Source organism: Saccopteryx leptura, chromosome 8, assembly GCF_036850995.1.
Source record: "Saccopteryx leptura isolate mSacLep1 chromosome 8, mSacLep1_pri_phased_curated, whole genome shotgun sequence".
Taxonomy (NCBI): Eukaryota; Metazoa; Chordata; class Mammalia; order Chiroptera; family Emballonuridae; genus Saccopteryx; species Saccopteryx leptura.
The window spans coordinates 45,122,815-45,141,276 of NC_089510.1; the positions used below are offsets into that span (position 1 = coordinate 45,122,815).

Consider the following 18,462-nt stretch of genomic DNA (forward strand, 5'->3'; position numbering starts at 1 on the left):
ATGGTATTTTGATATGATAGTCCAAGTGGACTAATATACTGTAGTGATGATTAAAAAAAAATAGCAGGCTTATTTAATTATTTTTAAATATATGATCTTATAGAAGACATTACAGGTATAATCAGCATAGTTATCACAATTAATTACTTTGCGAAAATATAGAAGATGTCTATTGCTTTTTTCCTCAAGGAACAAGGGGGATTTACCTGTCTTTTCTCAGATGGCTCCTAAGCTAAGCTGTCCAGATTCCAGCTATCCAAAGAATTGTCCACTTCTGTGTCCATAGCAAGTAACCATAACTCATGGGCAGCCATGTTCTCAATATCATGTTATACTTGGATGACTTTTGTTTCAAGGTACAATTCTGAAATTTATATTATGTTGTGATTTGAAGGAATTTTGTCATGATGGTTTTTACTGGGATGCTAGAAATTTTTCAAAATGCAAAATGTCTCCTGGATTGCCTTTTGAAGACTTTCAACCACTGTCTTTCCACAGCCAGAGTGGCACAAAACTGCAGTGATCAGGCCAAAACGAAAGAAAGGAAGAAAGAAAGAAAGAAAGAAAGAAAGAAAGAAAGAAAGAAAGAAAGAAAGAAAGAAAGAAAGAAAGAAAGAAAGGGAGACTGATGTCATTCAGAGACTGACATTTCAGTTTTTATTACTAGAATAACTTGAAGAATTAGATCTGATTTGCATTGATATTTGCCAACTAAATATTAAAAGTTCTTTTTTCCATTTTCTTCCCTTCATCAGATTTTAACACATTAGTTAACAGCAGACACATTTAACAATCATGTGACTTCACAGAGCCTTCTGGGCGTTTGAATTGTTGAACAACTTGAGAAAAATATCTGATTTCATTAATAAAATGAAGATAGGTGATGACACATAAAAGAAATTGCAAAGTAGTTTTTGCAAAGGAGTCTGCTTCTCACAAATGTTTACGTGACATGGGACACCTTGATTTGCATGTCTTCTGTGGACAATGCGACCCCATTTGAGTTCGCTATTGAGGTTTCCTGTTTTATTAGAATTAAAGGCAGCCTCAGTCTCCTGGGAGACTTGAAAATGAATACGCCTAGAGAAGGATAAGGATTTCAGAAATCTTTGCACATTTTAAGTGATATGTTAGCCTCAACCATTATTAGCCTGTAGATGGAAAAAAGACAAAGTGGGAATTTCTGTGCAGTTGTTACTTCTGAACCTCCTCATTTAAAGTGACAGAAAATCTAACCATAGAAATGTGGTAGTGCATTTATATACCAAATGGTTTTAAACACACCAAACACACACACATAAACACACACACACACACACACACACACACTCCAGGTCATCAAAAATTTTCTTATTGGTTTATTATTATTACACAGAAAGAATCTCAAATGTTTCCATACTCATGATTGGTAAAAAGAGCACATAATTCTCCCTCAAAAGGATATGTTTTCTTTATCACAAGCGTTCTCTAAGTTTTTTTTTTTTTTTTTTTCATTTTTCCGAAGCTGGAAACGGGGAGGCAGTCAGACAGACTCCCGCATGCGCCCGACTGGAATCCACCCGGCATGCCCACCAGGGGGCAATGTTCTGCCCCTCCCGGGCGTCGCTCTGTTGCATCCAGAGCCATTCTAGAGCCTGAGGCAGAGGCCACAGAGCCATCCCCAGCGCCCGGGCCATCCTTGCTCCAATGGAGCCTCGGCTGCGGGAGGGGAAGAGAGAGATAGAGAGGAAGGAGAGGGGGAGGGGTGGAGAAGCAGATGGGCACTTCTCCTATGTGCCCTGGCCGGGAATCAAACCCGGGTCCCCCGCACGCCAGGCCGACGCTCTACTGCTGAGCCAACCGGCCAGGGCCAAGGGTTCTCTAAGTTTAATAAGTATTAGAAACCTTAAGGGCTTACTAAACTACAAATCATTCAGCCTAGAGTTTCTGATTTATGTAGGTCTGATGTGGGGGGTCTGATAACTGGCATTACTAGCAAGTTCCTAAGTGATACTGATGTTGCTGTTTCAGAAACCACAATCTGAAAACCAATGCTTTATCACCTATTTTGGTCAAATGTAATGTTTTATAGTTTTGTAGTCAGTCCTTTCTCCTATCAAACCAAAACAACTATTGTAATTTAAGTCCGTATTTTGCATTGCCGAATCTAAGATAATAATAATAACAAGTAGCACCTGAATAATGCCTTATCACTAATAAATCACTTTTATACATGTTATTTCATAAGAACATAGGAATCCTGGTAGGTAAGCAAGTATTATATTCATATTTTACATATGGAAATTTGAGAACTGAAATGACTTACCTCAAATCCCAAATAAAGTAAACTGTGGAGAACTGACTCAAACCCAGGCTCCTTGACTCTAAATTTTGTATTCTCTCTACCAAGTTACTCTTCCTGTTAATTCCTTACATTTGTAGCTCCACAAATGTAAAAAAATAAATAAATAAAACAAAAAAAAAACTTTATACTTTTAAAACTACTTTCATATTCATTATCTTATTTGATCCTCAAAGCAGTTGGGTAGGGCAGGAAGGGCACATATTATTTTGATGATGAGAAAAGTAGTTGCTGTCCTTCAGACAGTATTTCTTCATACACTAGGCTAAGTTTTCCTGAAATATTTATATTTACCAGCATCATCTGACATAGTAAAGTATTAGATGCTCTCCTTTCCAAGCGATATACAGTACACAAGCGAGGGCACAGTAGTTTAACCCCACTCCTCCCTATTGTATGGTTCTGATTTTTTTTTCTTGGTAGAAATGCATTTGGAGGGAAGAGAGGTGGGGATGAAGTTTAGGGATACTAATTGGTAGAAAAGTAGGGAAAGGTCTTTCTTTAATTTCTATACTTCAGGCAAAACAGCTTTCTCTGCAAGTCTCTTCACCTCTAATAGTCCAGGATTTGTCAAAGTTTAAAGTGCATACAATCCTGGGAATCTTGATAAAATGCAGATTTTGATTTAGTGGGTCGAATGCAGCTCAATATGCTGCATTTCTATAAAGTTCCAAGGTGATGGACAATTTTGTTGATCATGGTTCAAGCTTGATAGGCAGGGATCAACTTTACTTCTGTTTTTTTCCTTTTTATTGAATTTATTGGGGGTGATACTGGTTAAAATTATAGAAACTTCAGATGCACAATTCTACGACATGTCATCTGTGCCCTAAGTAAAGTCTCCATCTGTCACCATTCATCCCTCCTTTATCTTCCTCTACCTCCCCCAACCACACCCTCTCAATCTTCTTAAAACCATAATTACTTTTATTATTCTCTGAATCATCTCTGAATCTCTAGGGTGAAACAGAGAAATTAAAATATAAGAAAAAACTAACAATATTTGGTGAATACTGTGTATATTGTGGGACTTACCTACATGTTCCTTTGTGGTAGGCTATTCATATATCCCAGTATCTTCCAACCTACATAAATATTTGTGGTTACATAGCCAGACTTGGTATAAACTGTTTCCTAAGAGAAGCATAAATTCATGAGTGAGCTATGCTAGAAAATTTCTCCTTGACAAGACATTGTTGTCATGCCCTTTTGAAAAAGAGTACATTGACTGCGTATGTTGAGATGTGAGGCAATATAAACTATCAAATAGTAAAACTTGTCTTGATAAGAACATTTAAAAAATCTCCCTGGTTGCTGCATTAAAATGGAAGCTAGAGTTGGATAAAGATGGCATTGAGGTTGTTTTCGATCAAATTATTAGTCTCCCCCCAAATTATCATTACAGGAAGTTGATATATGGATAAATATAATTAAAATAAATAATAAAATAAGAATATCAGTCATATCTAATACTGTACTTAGAACTTTGCTTACATATTCTCTTTTAATTCTCATGAAAACCTTGGATGAAGAATCTATGTTTAAGTCTATTTTATCTATGAGAAAATACATACTATTTGGAATCATGGTAGAAATATTTGGAAGTGATGAGATGCCAAGAGATATGGACTCATGTTCTACTAGGTCACATACAAAGTTTGTGATTGAGCTATTTCTCCTCTCTACTCAAGATTCCAAAATGCCCTGGAGCACTCAAGTCCAAGCTAGTCCTTCAAGGACACATCTAGAGTGACTCATTCCTCTTCAGAAAAAGTATTCTGGGAATTTGATGAGAGATGTGGGTTGGCTAAGAGTGAGTGCTAGGGCATTTGTTCAACACTCGTCAGAATGTAAGTGCATCTAGTTATGGAGATCCTCCAATGGCTTAAAGGTTGACAGTGCTGGTTATTGTGAGGCTTGTCCTGGATTGTTTGTTTGTTTGTTTATAAAGAGGCATGGAAAGAGAGAGACAGGAACATCAAGCTGCTCCTTTATGGACCCTGAACCTCTGTGCTCCAGGACAATACTCCAACCAGTGGAGCTATCCAGCCAGGGCATTGTCCAGGATTTTTAAGGCTTGGATGCCAGTAATCATGTGGTTAAACTGTATAGCATTCATTTTCTAAGTTACCTATTTGCCTTAATAATAGGGTTACTGGAAAGGAGTTTATGTTGGCTTGATTAAGCTATTTTGAAATCATCTGTGTGGGGAAGAATGTTTCTGATCTAAATTGAATATACTCATACACACAAATAACTGTCTATATGTCTGCTCTACTGGGAAAGTATAAATACTAGGCTATACAGCTTTGTAGACTTAAAACCAGTATATAAAAGTAAGATATTTATATATATAAAACAAGAATTTTATTCACCTATTTTTTCTGCTCTTTGAAATGAAAAAAAAAACAGGAATATTAAAAAATAGAAAAAAATAATGTGTGCTAAATGTAGCACAACTCAACATTAACATCATGGTTTCACATAAAGATGATACCTGGATTCTTAAATGCATTATTATATATGCCCCTTCTCTGCCTGGAATACTCTTTCTTCCCCTATTTTCTTGGCCAGGTCTGTGCATTCTTGAGGTCTCAGAATAAGTTCTTCTCAGTGGAGCTTTGCAGGCTTGCAAATTTTACTCTATGGCCCTGTTTTACGGCTTTATTGAATGCTATAATTTTCCTTTATACTGTATAAATCTAATTAAGTGGTTATCCACGCAATTATTAGTTTAATGCTCTGCTTTCTTTTTGAACTATAAGCTCCATTTGTGCAGGAACCATGTCTGTCTTGCTCTTCATTTTGTCCTTTTAAAGAGTGAGCATTTCTATAAGTATCTCTTGCTAAAGAATAAATTATGAGATGGAGATCAAGGTTAATCTGAATATAACTCTGTAAAATGGATGACATATTTTAAAAACAATATACAAGTAAGACAAAGAAAACAACATTTTTTTCTGTTTTTACAGGGAAATGGAATATTAAAAATAAAAATACAAATAATAAATAAAAGCAATGAATAGAATAGGTCGAACCATTATTTAAATTTTTACCATATGGTCAAGAGCCTTTATTTGCAAAGCATTCAGGTTTGATTCTTGCACATCCATATATTACCAGGATTGACTCAGAGAAGCTTTTGGAAGGTCCACACAAGAAATATCTCAGAGAAAGAATTTTCTGAAACTTAAACTGTAGATCACATACTCTCTGTATTAAGTGTGAAGTCATACTAATTCTAACACATTAACTAAAAAGAGCAGATAATATCAATAGTTACTTATAACACATATTTCTGAAATTCAACTTTAATAAATGAGTTTATTTTAACCTTATATATTTCTTCTAAGCAGAGCAGGGCAGAGTCTGGGATAGAAATAATAATAATTGGGTGAGTTATAAAATTAGAAGAGAGATGGGGTTAAAGCATTAATGGAGTTTAAGAGTACCGTCAGGCAACGATTCAAATGTAGAAATGAATTAAAAGGAAATGTCTGACCAACTGATTAAAACCCAAAATCCAATAAGGAATGAAATTTCAAGGCCCTGGCCAGTTGGCTCAGTGGTAGAGTGTTGGCCTGGCGTGCAGGAGTCCCGGGTTCGATTCCCAGCCAGGGCACACAGGAGAAGCGCCCATCTGCTTCTCCACCCCTCCCCCTCTCCTTCCTCTCTGTCTCTCTCTTCCCCTCCTGCAGCCAAGGCTCCATTGGAGCAAAGTTGGCCCGGGCGCTGAGGATGGCTCCATCGCCTCTGCCTCAGGTGCTAGAATGGCTCTGGTTGCAATAGAGTGGTGCCCCAGATGGGCAGAGCATTGCCCCCTGGTGGCCATGCTGGGTGGATCCCGGTTGGGTGCATGCGGGAGTCTGTCTGACTGCCTCCCCGTTTCCAGCTTCGGAAAAATAAAAAAAAAATAAATAAATGAAATTTCAGACTCTTCAGAATCCTTTTAGCTCCCTACTCACCCCATCAAAATACAAAATTCTTCTTAAGTGAGATTTCTACATTTTGTGTTGATGATATCAAATTTCGCTTCTGGCTTGGACAGGAGAAATGTATAGCACCAAGTTGTTGTCAGCCTAAACAGCTAACATTGTCAATGTGTTTTTCTTTTTTTCCCTTTCTTTCCTCCCTTCTTTCCTTCCTTCCTTCCTTCCTTCCTTCCTTCCTTCCTTCCTTCCTTCCTTCCTTCCTTCCTTCCTTCCTTCCTCCCTTCCTTCCTCCCTTCCTTCCTTCCCTCCTTCCTTTTCTCTTTTACTCCTTCCTTCCTTCCTTCCTTCCTTCCTTCCTTCCTTCCTTCCTTCCTTCCTTCCTTCCTTCCTTCCTTCCTTCCTTCTTTCTTTCTTTCTTTCTTTCTTTCTTTCTTTCTTTCTTTCTTTCTTTCTTTCTTTCTTTCTTTCTTCTGGTACAGAAAGCTACTGGGGTTATAAAAATCTTCATAGAAATTAAATGAATAAAAACTTCCTGTAACCCTGAGCAATACTGACACTGCATGAGGCATACTTGTGAAAGGGACTGGCTCTGGATTGTGAGAAGGAGGACTTAGAAACAAAGTTAAATGAAGATGGGAGTAGCACCACTCACAGAAGGGAGATCAAACACTCCATAGAAAATACATGTTGCGGTGCAATTGCCCTCTGGGTGTTACAGGATTATGAAAGTCTAACTTCATTAAGGGAGAAAATAGGTCACATTTAACAACTGCATATATAACACATCACTTTGACTATATAGACTATCTGAAGAAGAGAGAAAAATTAAGAAATCAGACATACAAGAAAAACAACCACAGAATGCATTACTCTCTTCCATTTAAGTCAGGTACACGGTTTGATTTTATATTTATGAAAGACTCACCATTCTTCTAATGTCCCTCTTTAAAACCTTTTGCAGTATACATGAAAAAAAAATTTTTAGGTGTCAAAAGAAAGAGAAACAAAATGACTCAACCTAAAATTTAACAAATAATAATGGAATTGAGAGGTAATAAATAGTTTGCTACTCATCAAAATACACTTTGCACTCTCTTCCTTTCCCCTTCCATGTCATCAAATGACAGGTAATCAGGTACTTCTGATCCCTGCATGGAATCTTCCCATTTGAGGGCTTGATGTCCCTGTAGGGTCGAGCTAATTACAGTTACATTTCCTCTGCAAGGCAGTCACACTCTGTACTGTTGAAGGCACAATTAATAATTGAACAAAGCTAGCTGGATTTTTTTTTTCACAAGGCCATGGTTGCAGGTAGCTTTGCTGTCACACAAGGAGCACAGCCTCTTTTTTTGGGTGCCTCCAAGAAAGGCTTTTGTACTATAGTCTGAAAAGGATCATTCCATTTTGAAATTTTGAAAAAAAAGGAAAAGGACCCACTAAAACAAAAAATGACAGTAAGAAATAAAAATCCTATATTTCTTTATAGAAGACCAGTAAAGGCAGATTCTTTCTCCTGTCACCAGGAATATGATTTTAATCAGGGAGATGCTTATTTAGGTCAGATGTGAAAGAGATGAAACAGTAGGCTTAGAAGTTAATACCCATTGTAAGGGAGAATTGAAGTTTGCTCTTGAGCCTGTGAATGCAGCTAGGAGCTACTTTTGCATGTGCCAGATAGAATTTGACCTACAGGGAAGGCCTAGATAGAGATTACAGAAGAATAAAGTCCTTTCCCTTGAGATGTCCTTAGCAACTTAATGGATGATATCTCCAAAGCTCTATGGGGTCCAATGAGTACACAAAATTCTTGCCCTATGCTTCAAGCCATAGGCTTCAACAGGGTTCTGTAAACTATACTGTTTAGGGCCACTGGTCAGTGGTTCAGTGGATAGGGCATTGAACTGGCATATAGATGTCCTCAGTTCAATTCCCAGTCAGGGCACACAGAAGGAACCATATGCTTCTCCCCTCCTCTCTCTCCTTCTTACTCTCCTGAAGCCAGTGGCTCATTGATTCGAGCATGGCCCTGGGCATTGAGCATAGCTTGGTTGATCTGAGCATGTCAGCATCAGGCACTAAAAATATCTCAGTACTTAAGCATTGGCCGAGATGGGGTTGCCGGGTGGATCCTGGTTGGGGCACATGTGGAAGTCTGCCTCATTATCTTTCCTCCTCTCAGCTAAAAACAAACAAAATACTTTAGGCTCTGCAGGCTAAGCCACCTTTGTTGCAACTATTCAATTCTGCTGTTTTTGAGCAAAAGCAGTCATAGACAATATATAAATGATAAAGAGCATGATTGTGTTTCAATAAAACTTTACTTTGCGGCAATGAAATTTGAATGTCATATATTTTTCCATAACAAAAATAAAATTATACTTCTGATTTTTCACCTCAACTGTTTAAAACATTCTTAGCTTACATGATGTACAGATGCGGAGCAAGCTGAATTTGGCTCAAAACTGTAGTTTGCGGACCCCTGACCTGTCAATTGAGAAGCCTTATGAAGACACCAATTTTTCTAGTTGATTTTGAGGTTTTCTGAGTGTATGAAAATTTTGCCTTTACTGTGGAAGATCCGGCCAGACCTATGGCCTTCATTGACTTAAGCCATTATGGATAACCAAGTTATTCAGGGTTCAAATCACATGTTTATTATCATTAAAAAGTTTACAGAATTAACCATGAAGATTTAAACTCCTAGACCAAATTTGGGCAGGCCTTATAAGTCTGGTTCTATCTAATTATTTTTCTGAACTCAAGGGGTAAAAAAAATACATATATCTTTAGGTTCAGGTTGCCAATAGCAATTTTGTCTGAGAAAAAACATTTATTAGGAATTAGTGTACCAAAAGAAATAAAGTATTTTGTATTAATGCAGTTCATTACTTAATTAAAATTTGAATATAATCTATCTTCCTTCCTTTCTCTCTTCTTTATAATATTTTTCACAAAAATTAAGAGATTGTAAATAGTGTATTTTACATACACATTTAAATTAATTATAGAAAGTAAGACAGAATGACAATAATGGTAAGAAAATAGGAATTTGATGCCATAAAATCTAATATAGTTTGATTAAAATCCATATTGTTAACATGTAATTTTTACATGATTTCCTATATTATTTTATAGATGGGCCATAAATTTGGCTCTTCATTTTATAACAGTCTATATAATGAAGGACTCATGATCGTTAATAAAAATTCACTGAGTTCATTTATGAAAAAATAAACCACTGCTTAGAAAGAGGACAATAGAAATATTGAGAGCAAAGAGGAATTTCCTCAAAGGGTACTTGCAAAGGAAAGTATATAATAATATTAATGATCTCTTAAAACATTACAACAAATTAAATTAAAAGATTTTAGAGGAGATCTTTAACAACATTTTAAATGTGGGCCAATAGTTTTTATCCCAAATTGTCATTCAGTAAAAGCAATTCTACTTGGAAAATTGTTGGTGGTGTGAGATTGGGGAATAATATAATTTCATCCAAGTAGAATGTGCTCTGTGGTTTCATTTAATTCGGGGGAAAGGTATGTGATATCCAGAGGTTCACACTTCAAGTTATTCTCCATTTATATCTTTTCCCATGTGAGGTATAAAATGGATCTGAGAGGAAATGAGCTGGATCTCCCAAATAACTGCCTCATTTGTTATTTTTATATATTATAAATAAATGACCTGTTGCATGCATTAACAGTATCAAGGTATTGAGTAACATATTCTCACTAAAGTAGAAGCCTCTAATAAGAATAGCTGCCTTAATAAAAGATCACTCCATAGATTGGTCCAAACTTTACTTGATAAATTAATTTGAGGGCCAACATAAAAATGGAGGCCAATATTCTCACACCACAAAGAGTATTTTTAAAATATACTATAACCAGATACTACCTTGACCTTTTAGAAATATCTCAGAATAGCTTCCATTATAAGTCCAGCTTCACACAACAACTTTTCATGGTGTTCCTTCTAAACTAAAAATTGCTGTAAATTAAATCTCTAGATTCTTATATAAGAAAATTTTAAGAGAGTTATCAGATATAAATCGGTTAAAGTTGGTGGTTATCTACTAAAATAAATGACATTTTATAAGGCTAATTGATCCATACCTCCTTTTTCCAGAAAACTTAAACAGCGGGCTCCATTCTGCAAAGAATGTGTCATTTTGCAAAGGAATGGTTTTGCATACAAGTAAATAGAATTTGTAGAGTAGAGGACTATGCATATAGTTAAAGCCTTAACAATGTGGTAAAATATATAAATACAGCAGCAGGACCTCGGATCTCAGTTATGGTGATGGTGGTGAAAAAAAGAAGGAAGGAATGCAGAAGACATTCCTAGTACAACTGTCTGTAACTTTCACTGACTTAGGACCAATAGGTGGGGATCCAGCTGAGCTCAGGCAGCTTAGTCCATGCCCAATGCTCCTCCACTGAGCCAGTTGCCAAGGACGGAACACTAGAAATCACAATTTTGTATTGTTCTTAAAAATTTCTTCATAAAGTGTTGCATATTAGGAAACTATAGTTAAAAACAAAGCAAAAAAAGAAAGAAAGAAAGAAAGAAAAAAACACACAAAGTATATAAATTTAATCCATACAAAACATTGTCCCAAGACTCTCAAGTACCAAACTGGCATATGTTTTAGTCATAATATGAAGTAATTTAAGGTATTTAATGTTTCTATATTTGTTGCCTTGGGGGAGTGTTCTATTGAAAATAAAATAAAATAAATATATTTATACCATGGTTGTAGACTTTATAGAGATGAACACATTAGTAAAGACCAGGGAGAACCCTAACTAAATTCTATGTCACATTTTTATTAGTGTTGTAATCTCAGAAGTGTGAGGAATTCTTAAATAGTGTGTGGCATTTTGGAGATGGGAGGGTTGCTTACCAGTTGGTGTAAGGTGTCTCCAGGTGATAACAGGTTCAGGACGGCCATTGGCCATGCAGACCAGGGTCACATTGCTGCCCTCATTCACAGTGACATCCGAGGAGATGTTGGAGATCTTTGGTGGAACTGGAAGGATAAAAGCAAATGAAATGTGTAAAGATGTCAGTTAAAACAGGTTTGCAGCATTGGTCCAGGTAACTGGAAGTGGCAAATTTGAACTAAGTGTTGACGTAACCCTCTGAATTAGGGGGTTAAGAAGGCAGAGTGCTTTAGGACTTTCTTAGAGACTTAGTGAGCAGATAAAAAGCATGAGTCTTATTTTTAAGGTGAGATTCTCCCTACTATGGCCAAGTGCTATAGGAAGTTCACAGAGTAGTATGATGAAAATCTTTCAGCTCTTTTCTGATTAGAATATTTTTTGGATATTACAGATCATGGTCATGTATACATAGAAAGAACAAATTTTTCTTATTACTATTACCTATATTTATTTTATTATGTATATAAAATGAATATATAACCTCCTCTGTCCTTCAAATGTCAGGAATAAAGTGTTATTTAGTATAAGACTGCATAGTGGTGTTATTAATATGCAGTAAAACCTGGGTACTTCTAATCTAGCCACATGAGGAAAACATCGGTCAATCACTGCAATAGAAAGTCTCTAAATCTCATCTTGGTGTACAGCAGGCCAGATAATGTACCTTAGAGCAGTGATTTCCAACCTTTGTTTCTCATGCACTCATAAACTAATTACTAAAGAAAAAGGGGCCCTGACCTCTTCTTCTTTAGTAACTTATTTATTTGTGCCATAAGATGAAAATGGTTGTATTTAGTCAGGGGCATTGACCTTAGTAATTAGTGTGTGTTTGTGCCATGAAAAAAAAAGGTTGAAAATCACTGCCTTAGAGCTTAAATATTGAATTAATAATGCCTGTGTCACAGATAGGTAGATATTAAAAATATATATATATTATTTCTAATAATTATCATTACCACTACTACTAACAATTTAATAATAGCTAACTTTAATTATTTACTATACATAAGACCTGATGTAGAGTACTTTGCAAATATTATCTTAATAACTCCTTATAATAAGGAAATAACATCCTATGAGGATTTCATTTATAGGTGGGAAACTGAGGTACAGAGGGGGTTAGGTGAGAAGCAGAAAATTGATCTGACTCTAGGCAGACTCCAGGGCCCACGCACTTAAGCACTTCTTGAGTAAAAGTTCATCTTCATAATCCAGGCTACCAGATGGCTGAAAATGACGAGAATTACTTTTTGGTGATGTGAGGAATGAGTCCCCAAAGGCTAGTTGTACTGCCGTCTGATTTCCTTCATTAGTGTTCCGGGCGGCAACATTAGACCTCGCATTGGTAGGCTCAAGTGGAAAGTGAATTACTCAAAAATTTCATCACAGAGGTTATGCACTGATTACAAATAGCAGAGGTTATGGTTTGACTGTGATTTTCTTTTTTACTCTTAGTTGTTTATGCTGTCCCTGAGAAAGTATGTGTGGAGGAGAGGGAAGAAGTTGTCTTCCAAGAAAGCATGAAAGAGTTCAAGAATCTTACTTTATCTCACTCTTTCTGCCCATTAGGAACTCTGTGTAGTGGAAAATAAAACAGAACATTTTCTCTTTGTAGAGGCAGCTGCCTGACAAATATATAATCCCCATAGATCCCTGTTAGAAGACATTGATGGCACTTGGGCAACTGACCAGATCAGGGTGTCACAAGGAGGAAGTGGGATGAGAATTCTCATTATCTTAATACTCCTCTCACAATGACATCTTATATGGCCTCTGGGTAGAAACCAGTGATTACAAATCAAACTCAATGGCAGAAACAGGATGTAGCTGATTCTCATTATTTAGTAATTTCTATTTTTAGATTTTCTATTTCTCCTTTTATCTATTGGGGTTAAGGGCTATTTTCTTATATTCATACACTGACTTGCAATATATTCTTCCAGACTTTTACAATGAGGACATAAAGGTTACACACATTTGAAAGAAAAGAACAGGGAGCACAGAGAGAAATAATGGCTGGTCAAGAGTGATCCCATCAAGAACTGCGGCAAGGCCTGACCAAGTGGTGGCACAGTGGATAGAGTGTCGGACTGGGATGCAGAGGACCCAGGTTCAAGACCTTGAGGTTGCCAGCTTAAGCATGGGCTCATCTGGTTTGAGCAAAGCTGACCAGCTTGGTCCCAAGGTCGCTGGCTCGAGCAAGGGGTTACTCGGTCTGCTGAAAGCCCGCAGTCAAGGCACATATGAGAAAGCAATCAGTGAACAACTAAGGTGTTGCAACAAAAAACTGATGATTGATGCTTCTAATCTCTCTCTCCGTTCCTGTCTGTCTGTCCCTATCTATCCCTCTCTCTGACTCTCTCTCTGTCTCTGTTAAAAAAAAAAAAAAATAACTGCAGCAAGGCTTAGAGCTCAGAGCTAATGAATGTCCAACTGTTTCGTTATTCAATATTTGCAATTTCTCTCCCAACTGCATAAGCCAAGTTTCTGAACATCTCCAAAAAACTACAATAGGATATATATCTATGATGAAACAAGATTTAGTTATCCTAGAAGCCTTTCTCAACAATCTAAAAACTGTAATAGAAATCTATATAGTAATAATAAGAGCTCATGTTAGTCAAGTTGTAGTTAATTCTGAATTATAAAGGACCCAGTGTAGAGAAAATAAAAATGATTTCTGATATATATATTTTAAAAAAGTAGAGTTGGGGAGGGGGAGACTCTATATTGCTAATATAAAAACACTCAAATTTATAGAACAAAAAATATCTCCAATGGTCAAGATCTCACAGAGTTATTACCTATGATACAATTTACTCATATTACCTCTCTTCTATGAGAAGAATATACACTAAGGACTTCAATTTTATACATGGCATGCAAGTCAAGTCACTTGCTCAATGGCACAGAGACAAGTAGAGATATAATTGGGAATCCAATAGAGAATAATTGAATGCATGGCTATGTTTTGGCCACCAAACTTTATTGTTTCTTCTAATTAAAGAATATACTGGCCCTGGCCAGTTGGCTCAGCGGTAGAGCGTCGGCCTGGCGTGTGGGGGATCCGGGTTCGATTCCCGGCCAGGGCACATAGGAGAAGCACCCGTTTGCTTCTCCACCCCCCCTCCTTCCTCTCTGTCTCTCTCTTCCCCTCCCGCAGCCAAGGCTCCACTGGAGCAAGGATGGCCCGGGCGCTGGGGATGGCTCCTTGGCCTCTGCCCCAGGCGCTAGAGTGGCTCTGGTCGCGGCAGAGCGACGCACCAGAGGGGCAGAGCATCGCCCCCTGGTGGGCAGAGCATCACCCCTGGTGGGCGTGCCGGGTGGATCCCGGTCGGGTGCATGCGGGAGTCTGTCTGACTGTCTCTCCCCGTTTCCAGCTTCAGGAAAAAAAAAAAAAAAAAAAGAATATACTAAGGTCCAGAATCTCAGATACCAAAGATACAAAATTTTTTTTTGAATAGTTAGAAATGTAATCATGTTGACATTGTGTCACATCTTCATTGGGTCACTATCAATGGGTTTCACTTCATTATTTATCTTCCTACTTTACTGTATACTTTGTACCAGCTTCTTCCCATAAATATTTATAAATGATGTAGTTCTTTAGCTCTAGAAGAAAATCCTTCTGCAAATCTTATGTTGCCCTCCCACTAACTTTCAACCTCTCTCCAAATTTCTTGGAGAAATTGTCTAGACTGCATCTTCATCTCCCACTCCCACTTCAACCTTCAGGGCAATCTGGAGACCCTCATTAACCTCTAAAGAACCTGCTCTCAGAAAGCTCACCAATTTGTTTGAACCATATTGTCTTTAGGCCCAATGAAACATATTTGTTATTATTCTATTTTTCTCTAAGCGTATAACTTTGTTGATCATAACCTCTTTCCTCCATTCTTTCCTTACTTTCTAGGTCACCAAACTCAACTGCTTTCCACCAAGCCCTCTAGCCAGCTTTCCCAGTTTGACTCTTGGGCTTATCTTGTCCTGTTCTTTCAATATCTGTATTTCTAAGGGTTTGATCATCTTTTTCTTTATTCCTATCATTCACTGTGAGTGTCCTCATCTACTCCTTAGCTTCAGAAGCATTAAGCCATTTAGTGATGATTCTTAAATCAGTATTTGTAGCCCAGCTTTTTCTCATGACTTTATACTGAGTTTTCTTTTTGACTACACTACATCTTTTTCAAATACCTCACAGATTCCCAAGATTCCACATACTCACCATCTTCCTCCTCATAGAACACTTGCTAGCTCATTAAATAATGTCATCATGTAAACAGCTGTTCAAACAAACAAACAAACAAACAGAAAAGGAATTTATCTCTCTTGATGGTTCTCTCTCTCCTTTACTGTCAATAAAAAGTGGATCCCTAAATTCTATGGCTAACAAATCTTCAGATTCATTCATTATGCTCAATCCCTATTCCACTATCCTTTTCCAGCCATCAACATTTCTTTTTTCCCCTAAACTTTTGCAAGAGCCTCACAGCTGGTTTCTTTGACTCTAGCCTTCTTCTCTTCAAGCTCATTTTCATCCAGGTAACACATAGCAATAAGATGTTTTTCCCCCTAAACGCAAATGTGAGTATAATATCTCCTGATTAATCTTATTGCCCTGAAGATAAAATTCAAATTTCTTAATATGGCTTAATAGGTCATTCATTATTGGCCCTGCTTCTCTCTCTAGCCTTGCTTCTTAATCTGTTTGCACTGCATCATCCAATCAGATCAAACAACTTTTGGTCCCTGTAATAAACTATCCTTGTTTCCTCCCAGACATTTAACATTCTTTTCTTTTTTTTCTTATGTGGAATAGTCTTCTTTCAGCTCTTTATGTGGTTAGCCTCTTTCCTCCTTCAGGTTTTAGTTGTCAGCTTTTTCCAGGAAAACTGTCCTGTTGTTCCCCACCCCAGCTTCCCTCCCCTTCTGACTCCATACTGGGAGAAGTAGCCCTTCTGCGTTCTCATCACTGTGCCCTGTATTTCTCCCCCATGGTACTGAATCTTAATTGCTGGATTATTTACCTATGCCTGTCCCTAAACTGAAACAGACAGACAGGAAGTCCTTTGTTTTCTTGACCACTGAATCTTATACAACATGGTATTTGGAACATGGTACTCACAGAGTGTTTAAACAAACAAACAAACAAACAAAAAAACTTAATGAAATTTGCTCCCCAACTCTTTTCTGAGACAAAGGAAGCCAATTCATTGAATTTCTGTCAGAAAAGAGAAAGTTTTTATTCTACACAAGGAAAAAAACACAGCTTGTATCAATATTTCCTTAGCTACCCCTCTGGTCATGTATTTCACTATCAATTTTTTTGACCCTTAAGAAAAAAAATTAACCATGGTGTAAAGAAATGTTTGTATTTTAGAAACATAGGAAACAAGACAAACCTGGTGCCCAACTTCCTCAATTATCGATTTTTCAGGGTTTTTACTTTTTTTTCCCCATAAAGAGTCGTGTGTGTGTGTGTGTGTGTGTGTGTGTGTGTGTGTGATAGAGACAAAGAGACAGAGAAAGGAACAGAGAGAAACAGACAGATAGGAAGGGAGAGAGATGAGAAACATCAATTTTTGTTGTGGCACCTTAGTTGTTCATTGATTGCTTTCTCATACGTGCCTTGACCAGGGGTCTACAGCAGATCGAGTGACCTCTTGCTCAAGCTAGCAACCTTGGGTCCAAGCTGGAGAGCTTTGCTCAAACCAGATGTGCTCATGCTCATGCTGGTGACCTCAGGGTTTCAAACCTGGGTCCTCTGCATCCAAGTCTGATGCTCTATCCACTGCACCACTGCCTGGTCAGGCCCTATAAGGAGTCGTATACAAACGTTTTTTTAGTTTAATGATTTAATAGTTTCTTTCTATTTTTTTGTAGTATTTCATGGAGTATACATTTATACCATCATTGATAATATAACATTAAAGTAGCAATTCAGAGGTTTTATTCTATTACCTCATAAAATTTTTATACAGATTCTGGAAAAGAAAAAGTATTGTTATCATTATTGCCATATTATAGATATAGACACAGGGGACAAAATGAATAAAAGCCACATAGCTAAGAAATTATAAAGCCAGGACTAAAACCAAAGGTTACAGATATCCCAAACTTAACTGTTCCTCTAGATTAATTCACTCTTAAAAAAGTGGTTCCAAATAGTATTGTTTGCTATGTTTTAATTCTCAATAAGGATTACCACTTAGGAAGTAGTGTTTAATATGATACTCTTAATTGTCCCAGCAAATATAAGTCATATTTCAAGATCACTGTAATACAGATTTATGTACACATAATTCATGAATTCTTGGGTCATCATAGTGTTCTGTGGTGTTTTCATTTTGGGGAGGTTGTTTAATTTTTGGAGTATTGCCTAACAATTTTTATTCATAGGATATTAGTGTGATTTATTATATTTTCACAAATGTAATTCCATGTATTTGATGTTTTTTAATCTATTCAGCTTCAGTGATGTCTTCAATTTATTTGGATTATTTTGTTTTTCTCTTGATTAATATGAGTTCCTTATATCATAAAGAATTGACCTTTTGTTGTCATGTTATATAAAATTTCCCAAATTTATTCTTAACTTCTTAATTTCAAAATATTTTTTTGCCAAAGTTTTATGTTTCTTTATCTTTGTTTTGTGATTTCTTCCGTTGCTTCTGTGCATATTATGTTCTTTCCTAGCATAAGATCAGTTAAATGTTTATCTTTATTTCTTCTTTTCTTTTAATGGTTTGTTTCAATTTTTTTATATTGAACTCTTTCAGTATACAGGGATTTATTTATTTATTTATTTATTTATTTATTTGAAAGAGAAGCAGAGAGAGAGAGAGAGAGGAACATTGAGCTGCTCCTGTGTGTGCCCTCAGTGGGGAATCGAACTGTCAACCTCCACGCCCCAATATGATGCTCCAGAGCTATTCAGCCAGGGCCTGACTTATTTATGATGTGAGTATAACCAGAATTTTTCCCCCATTATTTTTAGTCAATTTTCCCAATACCATATGTGAAATAATATAAAATCTATACATCATTTTGGTTTTTAGAAATACTCTATACAGTGCTAATAATTTGGCCAGATCAATATTTCTGGGAAACATGGAAATATAAACCTTACTTACCATGCAAATTAATTTTATGAAAGGTATTTAAAACTAAAAGTCACTAATCTTTTAGTCACCACACTATTATTACATGTTGCCAGTTCCAAAGTTGATTGTTTATTAAA

The 18,462-nt window shown here is 36.7% G+C and overlaps 1 protein-coding gene across 3 annotated transcripts in view; it reads right to left on the minus strand.

Moving 5' to 3' along the window:
• Positions 1 to 18,462, minus strand: part of LSAMP (limbic system associated membrane protein) — an 820,035-nt gene that overhangs the window by 251,651 nt on the left and 549,922 nt on the right. For all 3 annotated transcript variants that reach the window (XM_066346890.1, XM_066346889.1, XM_066346892.1), the window contains exon 3: positions 11,183 to 11,308. In XM_066346890.1, coding sequence (XP_066202987.1) covers positions 11,183 to 11,308 — 126 coding nt within the window. The remainder of the gene's footprint in view (positions 1 to 11,182; positions 11,309 to 18,462) is intronic.